This window comes from Hyla sarda, chromosome 1 (genome assembly GCF_029499605.1).
Source record: "Hyla sarda isolate aHylSar1 chromosome 1, aHylSar1.hap1, whole genome shotgun sequence".
Classification (NCBI taxonomy): domain Eukaryota; kingdom Metazoa; phylum Chordata; class Amphibia; order Anura; family Hylidae; genus Hyla; species Hyla sarda.
Window position 1 is genome coordinate 608375445 of NC_079189.1, and position 18234 is coordinate 608393678.

Sequence of the window (18234 nt, forward strand, 5' to 3'; positions counted from 1 at the left end):
AAACCATCCAAGGTCCCGATCTGCAAGGAAAGTGAGCTTTTCAGACCCTGAAAGTTCCCAAGAGGAAAATACAGGTGCACAATACTCATCAGTACAACAACAGAAAAAGAATTCAACATCGATTGCCGCACCATCTAAAGAACTTGGAGCTGTTCCAAAAAACCGTCTGGGCCAGACCGACAGCCTAAAGGGTCAAAAGCAAGGAGAGCTGGACGCAAACATAGAAGAAAGAAGATACCCCCTGCGCTCGCTACTGGTTCCGAGATAAATCTGGTAATGAACTTATCTGCATGCATCTTATCTGCTGACCAGATTACTGTACTTGGTAAAGGACTGAATTTTGTGCCGACAAGTAAGTTTGAACTTTTCAATACCATACTAGATGTTAATAAATTGGCAAGAGGACTCACTCTCAAAAGACATTTTCACAAGGGGGTTATGAGTCATGAGGAGGGGGAACCTTCAGGTATAGTTGTGGAAGGATCAGTAGCGAGCGATGGTGAGGTTAATGAAGTAAATGTTAATGTTACTAATTTCAAGGACCAAAATGTATTATTACAGCTCACTTGCTTGCAGAAAGAAAATGCAGTTGTTGATGATAGTCGGAATAATAACTACCGCTCGGCCAACCCTGGTTTCTATCCTGTTGCCTCCCGGTCGGAGGCGCTGGATAGATTCCAGGAGTTGGTCGAGCGGGACCTAGTGAAACTTAATGAACAGGTGTCTCGTGATAATGTTTATGATAATCTAAATAAAAATGAACGTATAGCATTGAAGGAACTATCTGAGAATAAATCTATCGTAATACGTAATGCCGATAAAGGTGGAAATATTATTGTTCTGGATTCAGGGTTATATAAACAACTCAATGAGGATATGTTATCAGACACATCAACTTACTGTAAATTAAAAAATGACCCTACTAAAACGTACCAAATGGAACTTAAGAAAATATTGGAAGAGGGTGTAGCCCTGGGGGCAATCAACAAAAAACTGGAAGAATATCTATTTGTAGAGAATCCAGTTACCCCAGTGTTCCACTCACTCCCCAAGGTGCACAAAGGTATATTTCCACCTCCCCTTCGACCAATAGTTGCTGGCATTGGGTCGTTGGGGGAGCGCCTTGGGGAGTGGGTGGATCACCATCTCCAACCCCTGACCAAAATCACCCCCACGTTCACACAAGATACTAAACATGTGATTAATATCTTAGAAAAAATTGCGTGGGATGAGCAGTTGTCATGGGCAACCTGTGATGTTATAGGCTTATATCCATGCATTCCTTGGTCTAAGGGCCTAGAGGCCCTGTCCGTCCATATGGAAAAATTCAGCACATACTCCCCTGGTCTGCGGGAATTTATCACCATCGCCACGGAGTTTTTGCTTAAACACAACTACTTTGTGTTTGATGGTGGTTTCTACCTGCAGACCAGGGGAGCATCAATGGGTGCCAAATATTCCCCGTCTTTTGCAAATATCTACATGTTTCATTGGGAGCAGCTCTTTATTTTCAGTGATAAAAACCCATATTATGATAATATACACTGGATCAGTCGTTACATAGACGATTTATTGATAATTTGGAGGGGTACGGAGACACTATTTTCGGAATTTGTTAAGTATATTGGGAACAACAATTTAAATTTGGGGTTCACCTCACATTTCAATAAAAATACAATAAATTTTTTGGACATTTCGCTGATTAGTGGGAGTGATGGTATAGAAATTCGCCCCTATAGAAAAGATACAGCCTCTAACTCTATTTTATTGGCCTCCTCCTGCCATCCACGACATGTCCTGGATAATATTCCCTATGGCGAATTATGTAGAATAAAACGTAACTGCTCTAGTGAGAAACAATTTAAAATTGCAGCAGAGGAACTTCATACTAGATTGGAGCAGAGGGGTTATAGTGAAAAAATATTAAAAAAAGCAGAAATAAGAATAGAGGGACGGGGGCGCGAGGAACTAGTATCCTATTCCAGTAGGCATAAAAATAGAAGGGACTCACATAAGGTTGGAGGCAAATTAGCCAAAAATACAACTAAAAATGAAAATATAAATCCGAGTAAAGATAAACCACCATTTTTCGTGACTTCATACAGTACTCAATTTGGACAGATCAAGAAAATAATAAATAGATATATTCCGGTATTAGAAACAGATCCAATATTAAGAGACTTATTATCAGAGGGTATTTCTATTGTGTCCAGGAGAGGCCCCACTATTGGAACCAGAGTCTCACCTAGTCTATTTACCAGTCAAAAGGAAAGTGTAAAGGACCGGGACTGGTTGAGGAATATAGGTAATCGCAAATGTGGTCATACTAGATGCATCACATGTACACACATGGTAAATTCAAATACCGTAACGTCTTGCACAACAAATAGGACATACAATATACACCAGTATATCAATTGTAACACTAAATCCATTATATATGTAGCAACATGTATTGCTTGTAATTTGCAATATGTAGGATGCTCGGGTAATTCATTAAAAGTGAGGTTTAGGAAACATATCACGGATGCTAAAAGTAGTTTGACGAGCATGTCCATGCTATCACGTCACTTTAGAGAGTCCCATTCAGGGGACACTACCCATTTACGAGTATTGGGGGTAGAAAAAGTCACCTTAGGACCTAGGGGAGGCGATCTTAGAAAGAAATTATACAATAGAGAGGCACATTGGATGTTCCTCTTGGGAACAAGATTCCCGCAAGGGTTAAACAACAGATTGGATTTAATGTTAACGTGTGCATAAATTGAATAAGAGAATATAGTTGATGTATACAATTTATTATCAACCACGTATGTTTAGTTCCCGGTCCAATATGTACTCTTCGTTTCTTGTGCACATATAATAAATTTTGAATTGTCGCAAATTATAGGGGAATGTTCACACGGTGAGATGCACATTATGCGGTTATTGATCTATATATAAACATTTCGGATCTTGATGTGCAGGTATAGTTCAAATTGTCTATTTCGGTAAATATGTACCTCCAAATTAATATGAATATCGGTAGTATTGATGAACTAGTTTTTAGACCATTCGAGATTGAAATTTAAATGTTACTCAAAATTTGAAACCTAAAGCCGCATTGCCTGCATCCTTGTGTGAACTCTCTCCGAACGATCAAATGTGATCATGATTCCCAATGCCATGTTTTGTAACCAACTGTTTTTAATTAAGATTCATGTGGTCATGTGACCAAACTCATGTGTATTTTAACCCGCATTATTGAGTGTATGTCTATCTACGACTAAGCACCTGAGTGTGCGAAACGCGTCAGATTGTGTCCTGCCTAAGCGTGTGAATAAAGCCATTGACAAGTTTTACCTGCATCTTCCCGAGTGCCGGACGTTTTCTTTTCTGTGTGACTATAATACATGTATATACTATAATACTATAATACATGTATATACTATAATACATGTATATACTATAATACTATAATACATGTATATGCTATAATACTATAATACATGTATATACTATAATACTATAATACATGTATATACTATAATACTATAATACATGTATATACTATAATACTATAATACATGTATATACTATAATACTATAATACATGTATATGCTATAATACTATAATACATGTATATGCTATAATACTATAATACATGTATATACTATAATACATGTATATACTATAATACTATAATACATGTATATGCTATAATACTATAATACATGTATATGCTATAATACTATAATACATGTATATACTATAATACTATAATACTATAATACATGTATATACTATAATACTATAATACATGTATATGCTATAATACATGTATATGCTATAATACTATAATACATGTATATGCTATAATACTATAATACATGTATATACTATAATACTATAATACATGTATATGCTATAATACTATAATACATGTATATGCTATAATACATGTATATACTATAATACTATAATACATGTATATACTATAATACTATAATACATGTATATGCTATAATACTATAATACATGTATATACTATAATACTATAATACATGTATATGCTATAATACTATAATACATGTATATACTATAATACTATAATACATGTATATACTATAATACATGTATATACTATAATACTATAATACATGTATATACTATAATACTATAATACATGTATATACTATAATACTATAATACATGTATATACTATAATACTATAATACATGTATATGCTATAATACTATAATACATGTATATGCTATAATACTATAATACATGTATATGCTATAATACTATAATACATGTATATACTATAATACTATAATACATGTATATACTATAATACTATAATACATGTATATACTATAATACTATAATACATGTATATGCTATAATACTATAATACATGTATATACTATAATACTATAATACATGTATATACTATAATACTATAATACATGTATATACTATAATACTATAATACATGTATATACTATAATACATGTATATACTATAATACTATAATACATGTATATGCTATAATACTATAATACATGTATATGCTATAATACTATAATACATGTATATACTATAATACTATAATACATGTATATACTATAATACTATAATACATGTATATACTATAATACTATAATACATGTATATACTATAATACTATAATACATGTATATACTATAATACTATAATACATGTATATACTATAATACTATAATACATGTATATACTATAATACTATAATACATGTATATACTATAATACTATAATACATGTATATACTATAATACTATAATACATGTATATGCTATAATACTATAATACATGTATATACTATAATACTATAATACATGTATATACTATAATACAGACATTTAGTGTATTTTGTCCTGTTATTGTCGGTGTCCATACATCTTCTTATCCACATAGACACCTACAGTCACCGTCCTCTGACATCATTTATCTCTACACTGAGCAGATGAGCCGAGAGCAGCAGCCCCTGATCATGTGACTCCTCCTCCTCCATGTGACTGATCACCTGACTATGACATCATCGCAGGTCCTGTTAGTACACTTCCTATAAGCACAGGGCTCCTGTATTGCTCTGCAGGTGAAGGTATGTGTGTATGTATTTTTTTGAGCGGTGTATTATATCACCATCATACAGAAGATATCTTTATATTATAATATTATCTATATATATATTAATGTATGTGTGTATGTATATGTTTGTATGTATGTGTGTGTTTGTGTATATATGTGTGTATGTATGTATGTGTGTGTGTGTATATATGTGTGTATGTTCCACAATCACGTCCAAACAGCTGAAGATATTAACATGAAACTTGGCCACATGTTACTTATATGTGAACAACAAACATAGGATAGGTGATTTAACCCTTACTCACCCCCATTTGTCAGGGTCGGGGTTTTTGTTTAAAGTCCCATACAAGTCAATGGGAAATATATGTTACTGCATAACTTCCAAACGGCTGGAGATATTTCCATAATACTTGGTCACATGTTACTTATATGTCCACTTAAAATATAGGATAGTTAATTTAACCCTTAACTACCCCCATTTGTGAGGGTCGGGGTTTTTGTTTAAAGTCCCATGAAAATCAATGGGAAATGTATGTTCTCACATAACTTCCGTACGGCTGGAGATATTTCTATACCTGGTCACATATTACAGGTCGGGATAGGAGGTCAGGATATGGGGTTGGGATATGACAACAATATGTGAGGACGGGATATAAAGTCAAAAGCTTCCTCTGTTGATTTTCCTCCCTAACAAGGATTACCGTGTTTCTCCGAAAATAGGACCGGGTCTTATATAAATTTTAGCCCCAAAAAACACACTAGGGCTAATGGTATGCACATTAAACAACATGGTGGTTCCATGGTATTTACCCCCCCCCCCCCCCCCCACAATTATCATCATGTGATATGCGCGAGCTGCGCATATCACATGATGATAATGGGGGGGGGTGTAAATGCCCCCCAACGTCCCTAACCCCCCTCCCCCACCCCCGCCAGTTTATCAGCCCAGCACCCCACAATCCCCACATCGGGGTACTGATCATTTGTCACCTGCGAGCGCAGCTTCTCTCCCCCCCTGCCAAATAATTATCAGCCGCTGCGCTGTATCTATTCCTGTGCCCGGGCTGCAAATATTAAAAAGCAATCGTTAACTTACCTTCGTCCTCCGTTCCCCCGTTGCTAAGGAACCGGCCTCATGGTCCCGCCGCTGTTCTTGCTGCTTCCTGGTGTTGTGATGTCTCAGAGCCTTCAGCCTATCACTGGCCGCAGCGATGTCCCGCCTCGGCCGATGATAGGCTGAGCCCACTGTCATGTAAGAAGCCGGCCGGCGAGCGAGAACAGCGGAGGACAGCGAGGCCGGTTCCTTAGCAACAGGGGAACGGAGGACGAAGGTAAGTTAAAGATTGCTTTTTAATATTTGCAGCCCGGACATTGTCTAGGTCAGTGGTATTCAACTTGCGGACCTCCAGATGTTGCAAACATTTGCAACATCTGGAGGTCCGCAGGTTGGAGACCACTGGTCTAGGTCTTATTATCGGGGTAGGGCTTATATTGGAGCCCACCCCGATAATCCGGCTAGGGCCTATTTTCGGGGTAGGTACTATTTTCGGGGAAACACGGTAGGAAGGAAAAAACGGGCAAGCCGGGTACTCAGCTAGTGTGTGTGTATATATATATATATATATATATATATATATTTTTTTTTTTTTTTTTTGTGTGTGTTTATCCTGTTAAGGACACAGGGTGTATCCATACGCCCTGCATTCCGAGTCCTTAAGGACACAGGGCGTATGGATATGCCCGTGGGAATTCCGGTCTCGCCGCTAGCCGGTTGGGGACCGGATCGGGATGCAGGCACCCCAGCACATCGCCCCCCCCCCCCCCCCCCATGTCGGCGATTGGAGAAAATCGCATGTCAATTCAGACATGCGATTTTCTCCAATTCCGGGCTGATCGGGTCTCTGGTGACCCGATCACCCGGAAAATAGGGATGATCAGAGTTGTCAGCGACAGCCCCGATAAGCCTAAGGGATAGGAGTGAGGTCGCAGAGCTGCAATCTCCTCCTATCCCCTGCCATTAGTCAGAACGGAGTTCTGACCAATGGCAGCGCAGGACAGGGGGTTGCCATGGCAAACCCCCGTGCTGCCCACCCCTGGATGTCGAGGGGATCGTGGGAAGAAGATGGAGGCCGTACCTGCAGGAGAAGATGCCTAAGGACCCGGGATCTTCGCTGGAGACTGCTGGATCCTGGCTCAGGTAGGGAAGCGACGGGGGGGGGGGGGAATTGGGGGGGGAATTGAAAGTGAAAGTAAAACGATCTTTACTGTGGCAACCACTAGGAAGGCCAAACTGCAACTCCCAGCAAGCCCATACAGCCAAAGGCTGTCTGGGCATGCTGGGAGTTGTAGTTTTGCAACATCTGGAGGGTCACAGTTGGAGACCATCTTCACGGTAGCCCTCCAGATGTTGCCAAACTACAACTCTCAGCATGTCTGGACTGCCCAGGCATGCTGGGAGTTGTAGTTCTGTAACATCTGTCCCTTCAGATTTAGCAATTTTCATGAATTTTTTGAAAATTGCTGCTTTACTTTTGAAGCCCTCTAATTTTTTCAAAAAGCAAAAATATGTCCATTTTATGATGCCAACATAAAGTGGACATATTGTATTTGTGAATAAAAATAAAATTTATTGGGAATATCCATTTTCCGTACAAATAGAGAGCTTCAAAGTTAGAAAAATGCAAAATTTTCACAATTTTCATGAAATTTGGGGATTTTTCACCAAAAAAGGATGCAAGTAACGCCGAAAATTTACCACCAAAATAAAGTCGAATATGTCACGAAAAAACAATCTCAGAATCAGAATATTCGGTAAAAGCGTTTTCGCGTTATTAATTTGTAAAGTGACGTGGGCAGAATTGCGAAAAAGGGCTCAGTCCTTAAGGGGTTATATGTATGTCTGTGTGTATAGATATATATGTGTATATATAGATATATATGTATGTGTGTGTATATATATATTTATGTGTATGTATATATAGATATGTGTGTGTGTGTATATATATATATGTATATATATATATATATATATATAGATATGTGTGTGTGTATATATATATATATATATATGTGTGTATATATATATGTGTATATATATATATATATAGATATGTGTGTGTGTGTGTATATATATTAGGGCTGCACGATATATCGTAATCCTAATTATTGCGTTTTACAGGTCTATAAAGCTCACACGCTGGCGCTTCATACACGTTTGGTCCCGGCTGCTCTAATCTTCTAGGACCCGTAACTAATGGTGGTCATCACTAATCAGGCTGATGTCCGGCATTAACCCTTAAAATGCTGAAATCGGCACCTTAACAATAGGAAGCGTCAGCAGCCTGTAGTAATGGAGTGCCGATAACACTGATCAATGCTTCTCTATGGAGCATAATTGTTCAGTGTCTGCAATCTAAAGATTCCATGTAATAATCTCCTATGGGGAATAAAAAAATTATTTAAAAAAAGTAAAAAATAAAATAAAAAGTTGATAAATGTAAATAAGCCCCTCGCCTAATAAAAATGTCACCACCTTTTTCCATAAAAAGTTCCATAAATAATCACCACCTTTTTCCACTTTTCAAATAATTTAAACAAAAATAAACATATGTGGTACCACCGTGTACGGAAAAGTAAGAACTAATAAAATATTACCTAAATGTCCGGAATTGCTGATTTCTAGTCATTTCATGTACCGTAGAAAATTATTAAAAAGTCATCTAAAAGCCAATCAAAACAAAAATGGTACCAAACCAGGTCATGGCACAAAAATTCACCCTCACCTATCCTGGTATCCGGAAAAATAAAAAGTTATAGGGGTCAGAAGAGGATTTTAAACATACTAATTTTCTAACAAAAAAAAAAGGGGAGATTTATTAACACCTGTGTAAATGAAAAGAAGTGCAGTTGCCCATAGAAACCAATCAGATCGCTTCTCTTTTTTGGTTATGAGAGGCCTTTTTATATATTAATGAGTTACTCCGCCCCTAGACATCTTATCCTCTATCCAATAAGATGTCTGATCGAGGGGGGTTCCCCCTCTGTGCAGCACCCAGCCTTCATTTAGAATGCTGAGTGTGGGCAGCGGGATCATGACATCATGACCACACCCCTTCTTGACATCACGACACACCCCCTTAATGAAAGTTTATTGGAGGGGCGTGGTGGCTGTTACTCCCCCTCCCATTGATTTGCATGGAGGGGACTTGCCGTGACACCACAAGGGGCATGGCTGTGATGTCACAACCCTGCCACCCGCTCCAAGCGTTTAGAATAAAATGTTCCGAATGCTAGGGCAGTAGAGTTTAACCCCTTAAGGACCCAGGGGTATGGGTACGCCCTGGCTCCTTGGTACTTAAGGACCCAGGGCGTACCTGTACACCCGTGGGAATTTGGGCCCCCCCCGTGTACCGGGCGAGGAAATCATTCAGCAGGCATCCCTTGCAAACCCCTGGGGGGTTCCTGAGTCAATACAGACTGGCGATCTGCAGCGATTCCAGGTCAAACAGGTCTCCAGTGACCCGATGACCCGGAAAATAAGGGGGATCGGGAGTGAGGTTTTGCAACTCAAAATCATCAGAAATGAGTAAACCAAAAGGCGCAAATAAACCCTGCTGGCGCCTTTCTTGCGCCTTTTCTAGACACAAAAAAATTGTAGAGACAATGATAAATGTCGGCCATGATGTCTCGTTATAGACTGAAAGTGAGAACAAACTCAGAGATGGACAACTTATTAAGCCGAATGTCCTTGGTCTTCAATACTCCTGAAACATCCTTAACAGGCAATTGTTTTACTTTAAACGCTATTGTGTGTGGCAAGGAGTATCAATGCTAAATTCATGTCCTTGCCTTCCAGGATCTCTTTAGGCTTCTTTCACACTGCCATTAGTACATGGTAGTGTGATGGTCGTCAGGAGAGCCAGGCAGAATAGAGGGAGAAAAATGACTGCTTGTGCCGTCCTTTTCTCCTGCTATTCATAACAGCGCCCACTGGCCCCCATAATAGTAAATGGGAGCCGCCGGGACCTGATGTTGCCCATTGCTCCCCGTCATGAGAATGGCCGTTAAAGTCAGAAAATAAAAAGAGACTTTGACGGACGTTCTCGACAGGGAACAACAGCAGTGTAAAAAGGGCCTTAGTGATATTAAAAGGCCCTAAATGATCTGCCGCTATATCGGGGATGTCTGCGCCCCTCCCTGGAACATTGACCTCAGAGGTAGAAGCTACTGTAACAAAAGCCTCCTCCGGACCTTTTGCTAGATCCTTAGATTCTACGACCTGCAACCTAGCTTCCATATCTATCCACTACTGAAGAATAAATATTATTTATCATTGCATGCAAGAGAGACAAGCTTAGGAATGGTCCAACTTATTAGAAACCACAAGCTACCATGGGCTGAAAACGGCATCGGTGTCTCTGGCACAGATAAGACATTCTCAATATCACAGTTATGTAACATGTTGTCCAACTGTATTTTGCCATATCCACATGAGAATGGAGAAATAATACCGAACCAAACAAAGACTAAATGAATAACTGCAATGAGTGAGACCGAAACCCCCCCTTCCCCCCAAGAACAGAACCAACAAGAACAGACCCTTGAGCAAAGAAAACCTACCTGTAACCTGGCTGGTGGTGAATGACATGAGAAAGCACGTCCCTAGAATCCCCCCCCTCCCCCACACACACATATATATATATATATATATATATATATATATATATATATATATACACACACACAGTAGCACTTGTGAAGAAATGTGGAACCAAACAAAGAAAAGAATTCTAGGATGGCCTGACCCTGTGTGAAAAAACTGGGCGAGACCCAAAGATACAAACCTGACGCTGAATACTGCCACAGTATAGGAAAAACAGCTATAAAACATGAAGAACATAGCATATGTACAATGTTAAATACAAGTAATTGAAATTTTTTTAAAATGGCAGCGAAACATATATTCATGAAACACGTGACAGGGAAGCCTGGAGACGTGACAGGGAACATGAACATTGTATGTATATATATATATATATATATATATATATGTAAGCCTGAAAACGTAACAGGCAACATAAACATCAGATAAGAGAAACATAAGTATGAAGAGGTGACAGGTGATATATATCATATTAAAACAAATGCCTGGAGACATGGCAAGTCTAACCAGATGTAACCATAACGTAAAGCAGCTAAATCTGTACCAAAATTAGAAAAACGTAATCTCTAGATGACCAAACTGTACAGGACAAGGGATTAAAACATTCACCGCTCGAACAATAAAAAATAGTGAATGTACGCCCCTGTGAACAGAAAAGAGTTACCTGGTGATGGTGAAAGGAAAGTCGTGGTGTAAATACCTGCCTGCCCGAGGACCACTGGACTGCGACCTGGAATCACAAAAAACAAAACAGGAAAACAGATGGAAATGCCTCCCTGACCAACATATGACATATGACCCCATAATTCAAAATAAAAATAGGAATGATGACCCTCTGTCCTTATCAAGATCCTGAAGTCCCCACAGACCACTCTGTCTCCCTTCTCAACACCCTTATTCCCCCTCCCCCTTCAGACTTTTGTCCTCCTTCTCAAGTCCCCCACAGACCTCAAGCATTTCTTAATTTGTCTCCTCTACCATTTCATCATCTTGGAGACATCAAAAGTGCTCTATTTGGTAGTTTCCACTCAATACTTATTTCACTCACTGTATAAAGAAGGCTTAGGGGAGACCTAATAACTATGTATAAATATATCAGGGGACCGTACAGAGATCTCTCCATGATCTATTTATACCCAGGACTGTATCTATAACAAGGGGGCATCCTCTACATCTACAGGAAAGAAGGTTCCTACACCAGCACAGACGGGGGTTCTTTACTGTAAGAGCAGTGAGACTGTGGAATTATCTTCCGGAGGAGGTGGTCATGGTGAACAGAACTTCGATCCAGAGATTCATTCTGATGCCATATTGGAGCGGGGAAGTAATTTCTACCCCCTAGTATGAGGATTTTTGGCCTTCCTCTGGATCAACTCAGTAAGGATATCTGTTAAATTGATGGACTCTGTTTTTTTTTTTTTTTTTTTTTCAACCTCATAAACAATGTTACTATGTTAAATGGGGCACATATTACTCCTCCTATCATTTGTGGTAGTCATGATAATTAATGATCTTTTTTGCTCATATAAAACATCCCACTTGACTTCTCCTACTGTCTAATTATGTTTACAATATTTCTTATCTTATGAATCAGGGAGAAGACATGAACAATATTAATGCTCCAGAGACAGATGGGAGCGGTGATGAGCAGTATAAGGAAGACATTCCTTTAGGGAAAGATCTGATCTATATTAATACTACAGACATAAAGGACGAAGAGACAGATGTGAGTGGTGATAAGCAGTATAAGGAGAACATTCCTACAGGGAAATATCTAATCTATATTAATACTACAGACATAAAGGAAAAAGAAGAGACAGATGTGAGCGGTGATGAGGAGTTTAAGGAAGACATTCCTACAGGGAAAGATCTGATCTATACCAATTCTTCAGACATAAAGGAAGAAGAAGAGGAGACAGGTGTGAGCGGTGATGAGCAGTATAAGGAAGACATTCCTACAGGGAAAGATCTGATCTATATTAAAATTATAGACATAAAGGAAGAAGAAAAGACATATGTGAGCGGTGATGAGCAGTATACGGAGGACATTCCTACAGGGAAAGATCTGAACTATATTAATGCTACAGACATAAAGGCAGAAGAAGAAGAGACAGATGTGAGCGGTGATGAGCAGTATAAGGAGGACATTTCTACAGGTAACTGCCCAGATGATTAGCACCACTAAATATGCTGCTCCTGCTATCTCTATGGGATCAGGATATATAGCAGTTATACACCTCCCTTCCAGCTATATCTGTATACTGTGCTTGCTGTCCCTATTGATCAGGATATATAGTATGTATACACCTCCCCCAGCTCTATTTGTATTCGGCTGCTATCTCTATGGGATCAGTATATATATAGTAGATATACATTTCCCCTCCAGCTCTATCTGTATACTGCTGCTATCTTTAAGGGATCAGGATATATAGCAGTTATACACCTCCCCTCCTGCTCTATGGGGGAGATTTATGAAAACCTATCTAGAGGAAAAGTCGCTGAGTTGCCCACAGCAACCAATCAGATCGCTTCTTTCATTTTTTTAAAAGGCCTCTGAAAAATAAGACATGATCTGATTGGTATCTATAGGCATCTCAGCAACGTTTCCTCTGAACAGGTTTTCATAAACATCCCCCTATGGGTATACTGCTGCTGCTATCTCTATGGGATCAGGATATATAGTAGTTATACAACTCCCCTCCAGCTCTATCTGTATACTGCTGCTATCTCTATGGGATCAGGATATATAGTAGTTATACAACTCCCCTGCAGCTCTATTTGTATACTGCTGCTAGTTCAATGGAGTCTGACCACAGTGCTCTCTGCTGACACCTCTGTCCATGTCAGGAACTGTCAGGAGCAGGAGAGTTTTTCTATGGAGATTTGCTTCTACTCTGGACAGTTCCTTACATGGACAGAGGTGTCAGCAGAGAGCACTCTAGTCAGACTGGTAAGAGCTACACAACTGTAGAATGTAGAAACATTTTTTGTCCTCCGGAGTACCCCTTTAAAAAGCACTTTTATTTGTTGTAAAAGTAGTAAAACTATTCTGATAATTATACATATTGGGTATTGTTGTGATCATATCGACATGTTTAATAAAGATAACATGTTAATTTTACCTTACAGTGAATGACATACATTTTTTCCATTATGCAGTATATTTTATGGTTAAATAATAGGTGTAAATACAAAGTACAATTGGTCCCTCAAAAAACAAACCCTCATATGGCCCTGTAGATGGGAAAATTAGAGTTATGTCTTATAAAAGGAGAGGATGAAAAATGAAATTATAAAAATGTAAAATTCCTAGTTGAATAAGGTTATTACTCAAAAATATGTTTTCTTTTTGGCAGATGACTGTACTAGGAGATCAGAGGAGAATCTTATATCTTCATATTATAAAGCAGATGATGATATCACACAAGATACATATGAAGAACATTCCATTATCCCAGATACACCCTCAGCCCTTCACAGCCAAGATCTCTCATCTCATGCATATATACAGGTCCCATCTTCTCATTCATCACAGGATGCTAAGGAAAGGCGATTTTCATGTCCAGAATGTGGGAAATGTTTTATTAAGAGATACAATCTTGTTAAACATCAAAGAACTCACACAGGAGAAAAGCCATTTTCATGTCCAGAATGTGGGAAGTGTTTCATTAAGAAATACAATCTTGTTAAACATCAAAGGACTCACACAGGAGAAAAGCCATTTTCATGTTCAGAATGTGGAAAATGTTTTTCTAATAAATCAAATATTATTCAACATCAAAAAATTCACACAGGAGAGAAGCCATTTCCATGTCCAGAATGTGGGAAATGTTTTGCTAGTAAATCATCTCTTGTTATACATCAAAGAATTCACACAGGAGAGAAGCCATTTTCATGTCTAGAATGTGGGGGATGTTTTACTAGTAAATCATCTCTTGTTATACATCATAGAATTCACACAGGAGAGAAGCCATTTTTATGTCTAGAATGTGGGAGATGTTTTACTGAGAAATCATCTCTTGTTTTTCATCAAAGAACTCACACAGGAGAGAAGCCATTTTCATGTGCTGAATGTGGGAAATGTTTTACTGAGAAATCATCTCTTGTGAGTCATCAACGAATTCACTCAGGAGAGAAGCCATATTTATGTTTAGAATGTGGGAAACATTTTACTCATAAGTTATCTCTTGTTGTTCATCAAAGAAATCACAGAGGAGAGAAGCCATTTTTATGTCCAGAATGTGGAAAATGTTTTACTCAAAAATCACAGCTTGTTAAACATCAAAAAAGTCACACGAGAGAAGACAATTCAGAGCACTAAATGATACAGATAACACATCTGTATATTAACCATGTACATAGGATATCTGACATTATACATATATCATATACTGCATCTCCAAACTTGTTCCCAATTGTTAATAAAAGTTTTCTTTTAGAACGTAGTCACCGATCCAGCGATGTCATCACTATAGTTTACATGGTAGGAGAAGAGTGTGATATATGGTTGTGATATTCACTGCTCCTCATGGAGAAGACCCAACAGGCATAATCCATGGGGAGCTGCTACTGGAGACCCAAACACCTCAGAGAGAAGGGACTTATTCCAGTGATGAAGAATTCCAGGACATGACCAGATTAGAGACACAAAATCACTTCTATCTTCTGGCTTCTAGGACATTATTCTGATGGAAGAACTTTACACATTATACAAAGTCCTATAGGTGTTGGGGAAGATTTATAGACAACTAGCTGAGTACCCGATTTTTCCTACCTAATCCATGTGAGGAAGGAAAATCAACAAAGGAGAAAGCATTTGTCCTCATATCCCATCCATAAATCCTGACCCCATATCCCCTCCGAATATTCTGTCCTCTTATCTCAACCTCATATCCCATCCTCATATCCTGTCCTCATATGATGTTCCCATGTCCGACCTCATATCCCGACCTCATATCCCGACCTCATATCCTGACCTCATATCCTGACCTCATATCCCGACCTCATATCCCGTCCCCATATCTAATCCTCATTTCTAATATTCCTATCCCGTCCTCAGGTGGGGCTGCATTGTGGTAAAGATGTTGTATGCTGAAAGTAAAAAGGGGTGTGGCTTAAGGAGTGGGCATGTATTTGCAAGATGGTGTATGGCAAGTGGGGAGGGTCTGGCTTGCCAGTGACTGATACATTCACCAGGAGATGCAGAGCAAAGCTTGTGGAGTAAGGCACCAGAAGTCCTATATACTTCTCTGGGACTTGAAACAAAAGCCCATCTTTCACATATGGGGGTAGGTTAGGGGTTAATTTTACTATCATATATTTTTATTTGACATATAAGTAACATGTGACCAAGTATTATCGAAATATCTCCAGCCGAACGGAAGTTATACTGAAACAAACATTTCCCATAGATTTGCATTGGACTTTAAACAAAAACCCCAAACCCTCCAAAATAAGAGTAGGTAAGGGTTAAATTAACCATCCTTTATTTTTAGTCGACATATAGGTAACATGTGACCGAGTATTATCGAAATATCTCCAGCTGTTTGGAAGTTATGCACTAACATATTTCTCATAGCCTTGTATGGGACTTTAAACAAAAACCCCGACCCTGGCAAATGGGGGTGAGTAAGGGTTAAATCACCTATCCTATGTTTGTAGTTGACTTATAAGTAACATGTGGCCAAGTTTCATGTTAATATCTTCAGCCATTTGGAAGTGATGCTGGAACATACACACATATATATACATTCATATATACATACACACACATATATATACATACATTACACACACATACATACACACACACACACATACATATATGCACACACATACAAACACACATACATAGATACAGATACATACATTACACACATACATACATAGATACAAATACACATACATAAATACATACATACATTGAGTTTGAGATATATATATATATATATATATATTGTTGGTCAGTTGATTACCCCTTTAGGGTACAGGATGCCCTACCTAAGACCTGTATGCATAATAATATGCATGTGTTAATATGTAAAATACCTTTTAATCTATGTATATCTGTCATGAGGTCTGCACAAACATTTTTACTTTTGTAAAGCAAATTGACTGAATGCATGCTCTATATAATGCTAATGCAGCCATGCATGCTCTATATAACTGTAATGCAGCCATGTGAAACTATATGGTGCAAGGACAAAAGAAAAACCTGCCAAAAACAAAGATTTTTACATTCTAACAGCTTTGTATGCATGCTTTTTATAGCCCTAAAGCAGCCACGTGGATACTATATGGTGCACATACACAAGAAATAAGTTAATAAAATGAAGAGAAACCATTTTGCATATAAATAATAGTTTGGCACCTTGTATTGCTTGTAACTGTGCATGAGGATGCTTCTCCTGAAGAGGCTGCAGCTGTCTGGATCTTGTCTGGGCTCTGAGGAACAGCATGGAGATAACCACACCTCCCTCCTCCCCTCCCCTCAGAGATTTTGATCCTTCTTAAAGGGGTTCTCCGGTGTTTACACATCTTATGCCCTATCCAAAGGATAGGGGATAAGATGCCTGATCGCGGGAGTCCCGCCGCTGGGGACCCCCAGGATCATGCACGCGGCACCCCGTTTGTTATCAGTCCCCGGAGCGTGTTCGCTCCGGGTCTGATTACCGACGACCACAAGGTCGGCGGCGTGTGACGTCACGGCTCCGCCCCCGTGTGACGTCAATCACGCCCCCTCCCATAGGCTTGCATTGAGGGGCGGAGCGTGACATCACACGGGGGTGGAGGCGTGACGTCACACGCCGCTGGCCTTGTGGTCGTCGATAATGGACGCCACGCCCCCTCCATTCATGTCTATGGGAGGGGGCGTGACATGATGATTTGACTTGATAATTAACCTCCCCTTTTTGTGTCAAATGTATAAACAATGTACTTCCGTGTAATAAACAGAACTCCTTTGGGCAGCTCCTTAGCCAGTATGCTGAGAAGGAGATATATACCAACATTCTGTCTGGTGTGTATTCCTTGTGTCGGCACTCAGCGGTATACAGCAGTAATCACTCACATTTAAGGCCTCATCCGCACCCATTCATGACACTATAATACATGTATATGCTATAATACTATAATACATGTATATACTATAATACATGTATATGCTATAATACTATAATACATGTATATGCTATAATACTATAATACATGTATATACTATAATACATGTATATACTATAATACTATAATACATGTATATACTATAATACTATAATACATGTATATACTATAATACTATAATACATGTATATACTATAATACATGTATATACTATAATACATGTATATACTATAATACTATAATACATGTATATGCTATAATACTATAATACATGTATATACTATAATACTATAATACATGTATATACTATAATACATGTATATACTATAATACTATAATA

At 38.5% G+C, this 18234-nt stretch overlaps 1 protein-coding gene across 1 annotated transcript; it reads left to right on the forward strand.

Moving 5' to 3' along the window:
- The first annotated feature begins 4965 nt into the window (after positions 1-4965).
- On the forward strand, positions 4966-17834 carry LOC130298081 (zinc finger protein OZF-like). The gene is made up of 3 exons (XM_056550978.1): positions 4966-5126; positions 12370-12931; positions 14132-17834. Exons 2-3 carry the CDS (start codon positions 12379-12381, stop codon positions 15094-15096), a joined length of 1518 nt encoding a protein of 505 aa, XP_056406953.1. The 5' UTR covers positions 4966-5126; positions 12370-12378; the 3' UTR covers positions 15097-17834.
- Positions 17835-18234: the final 400 nt, after the last annotated feature.

Bases quoted from the DNA above. Each gene is read 5' to 3' on its own strand.
- LOC130298081 (XM_056550978.1), top strand. From the start codon at position 12,379: ATGAACAATATTAATGCTCCAGAGACAGATGGGAGCGGTGATGAGCAG. The intron at 12,932-14,131 runs GTAACTGCCCAG...TCTTTTTGGCAG, and splicing joins TAAGGAGGACATTTCTACAG to ATGACTGTACTAGGAGATCA.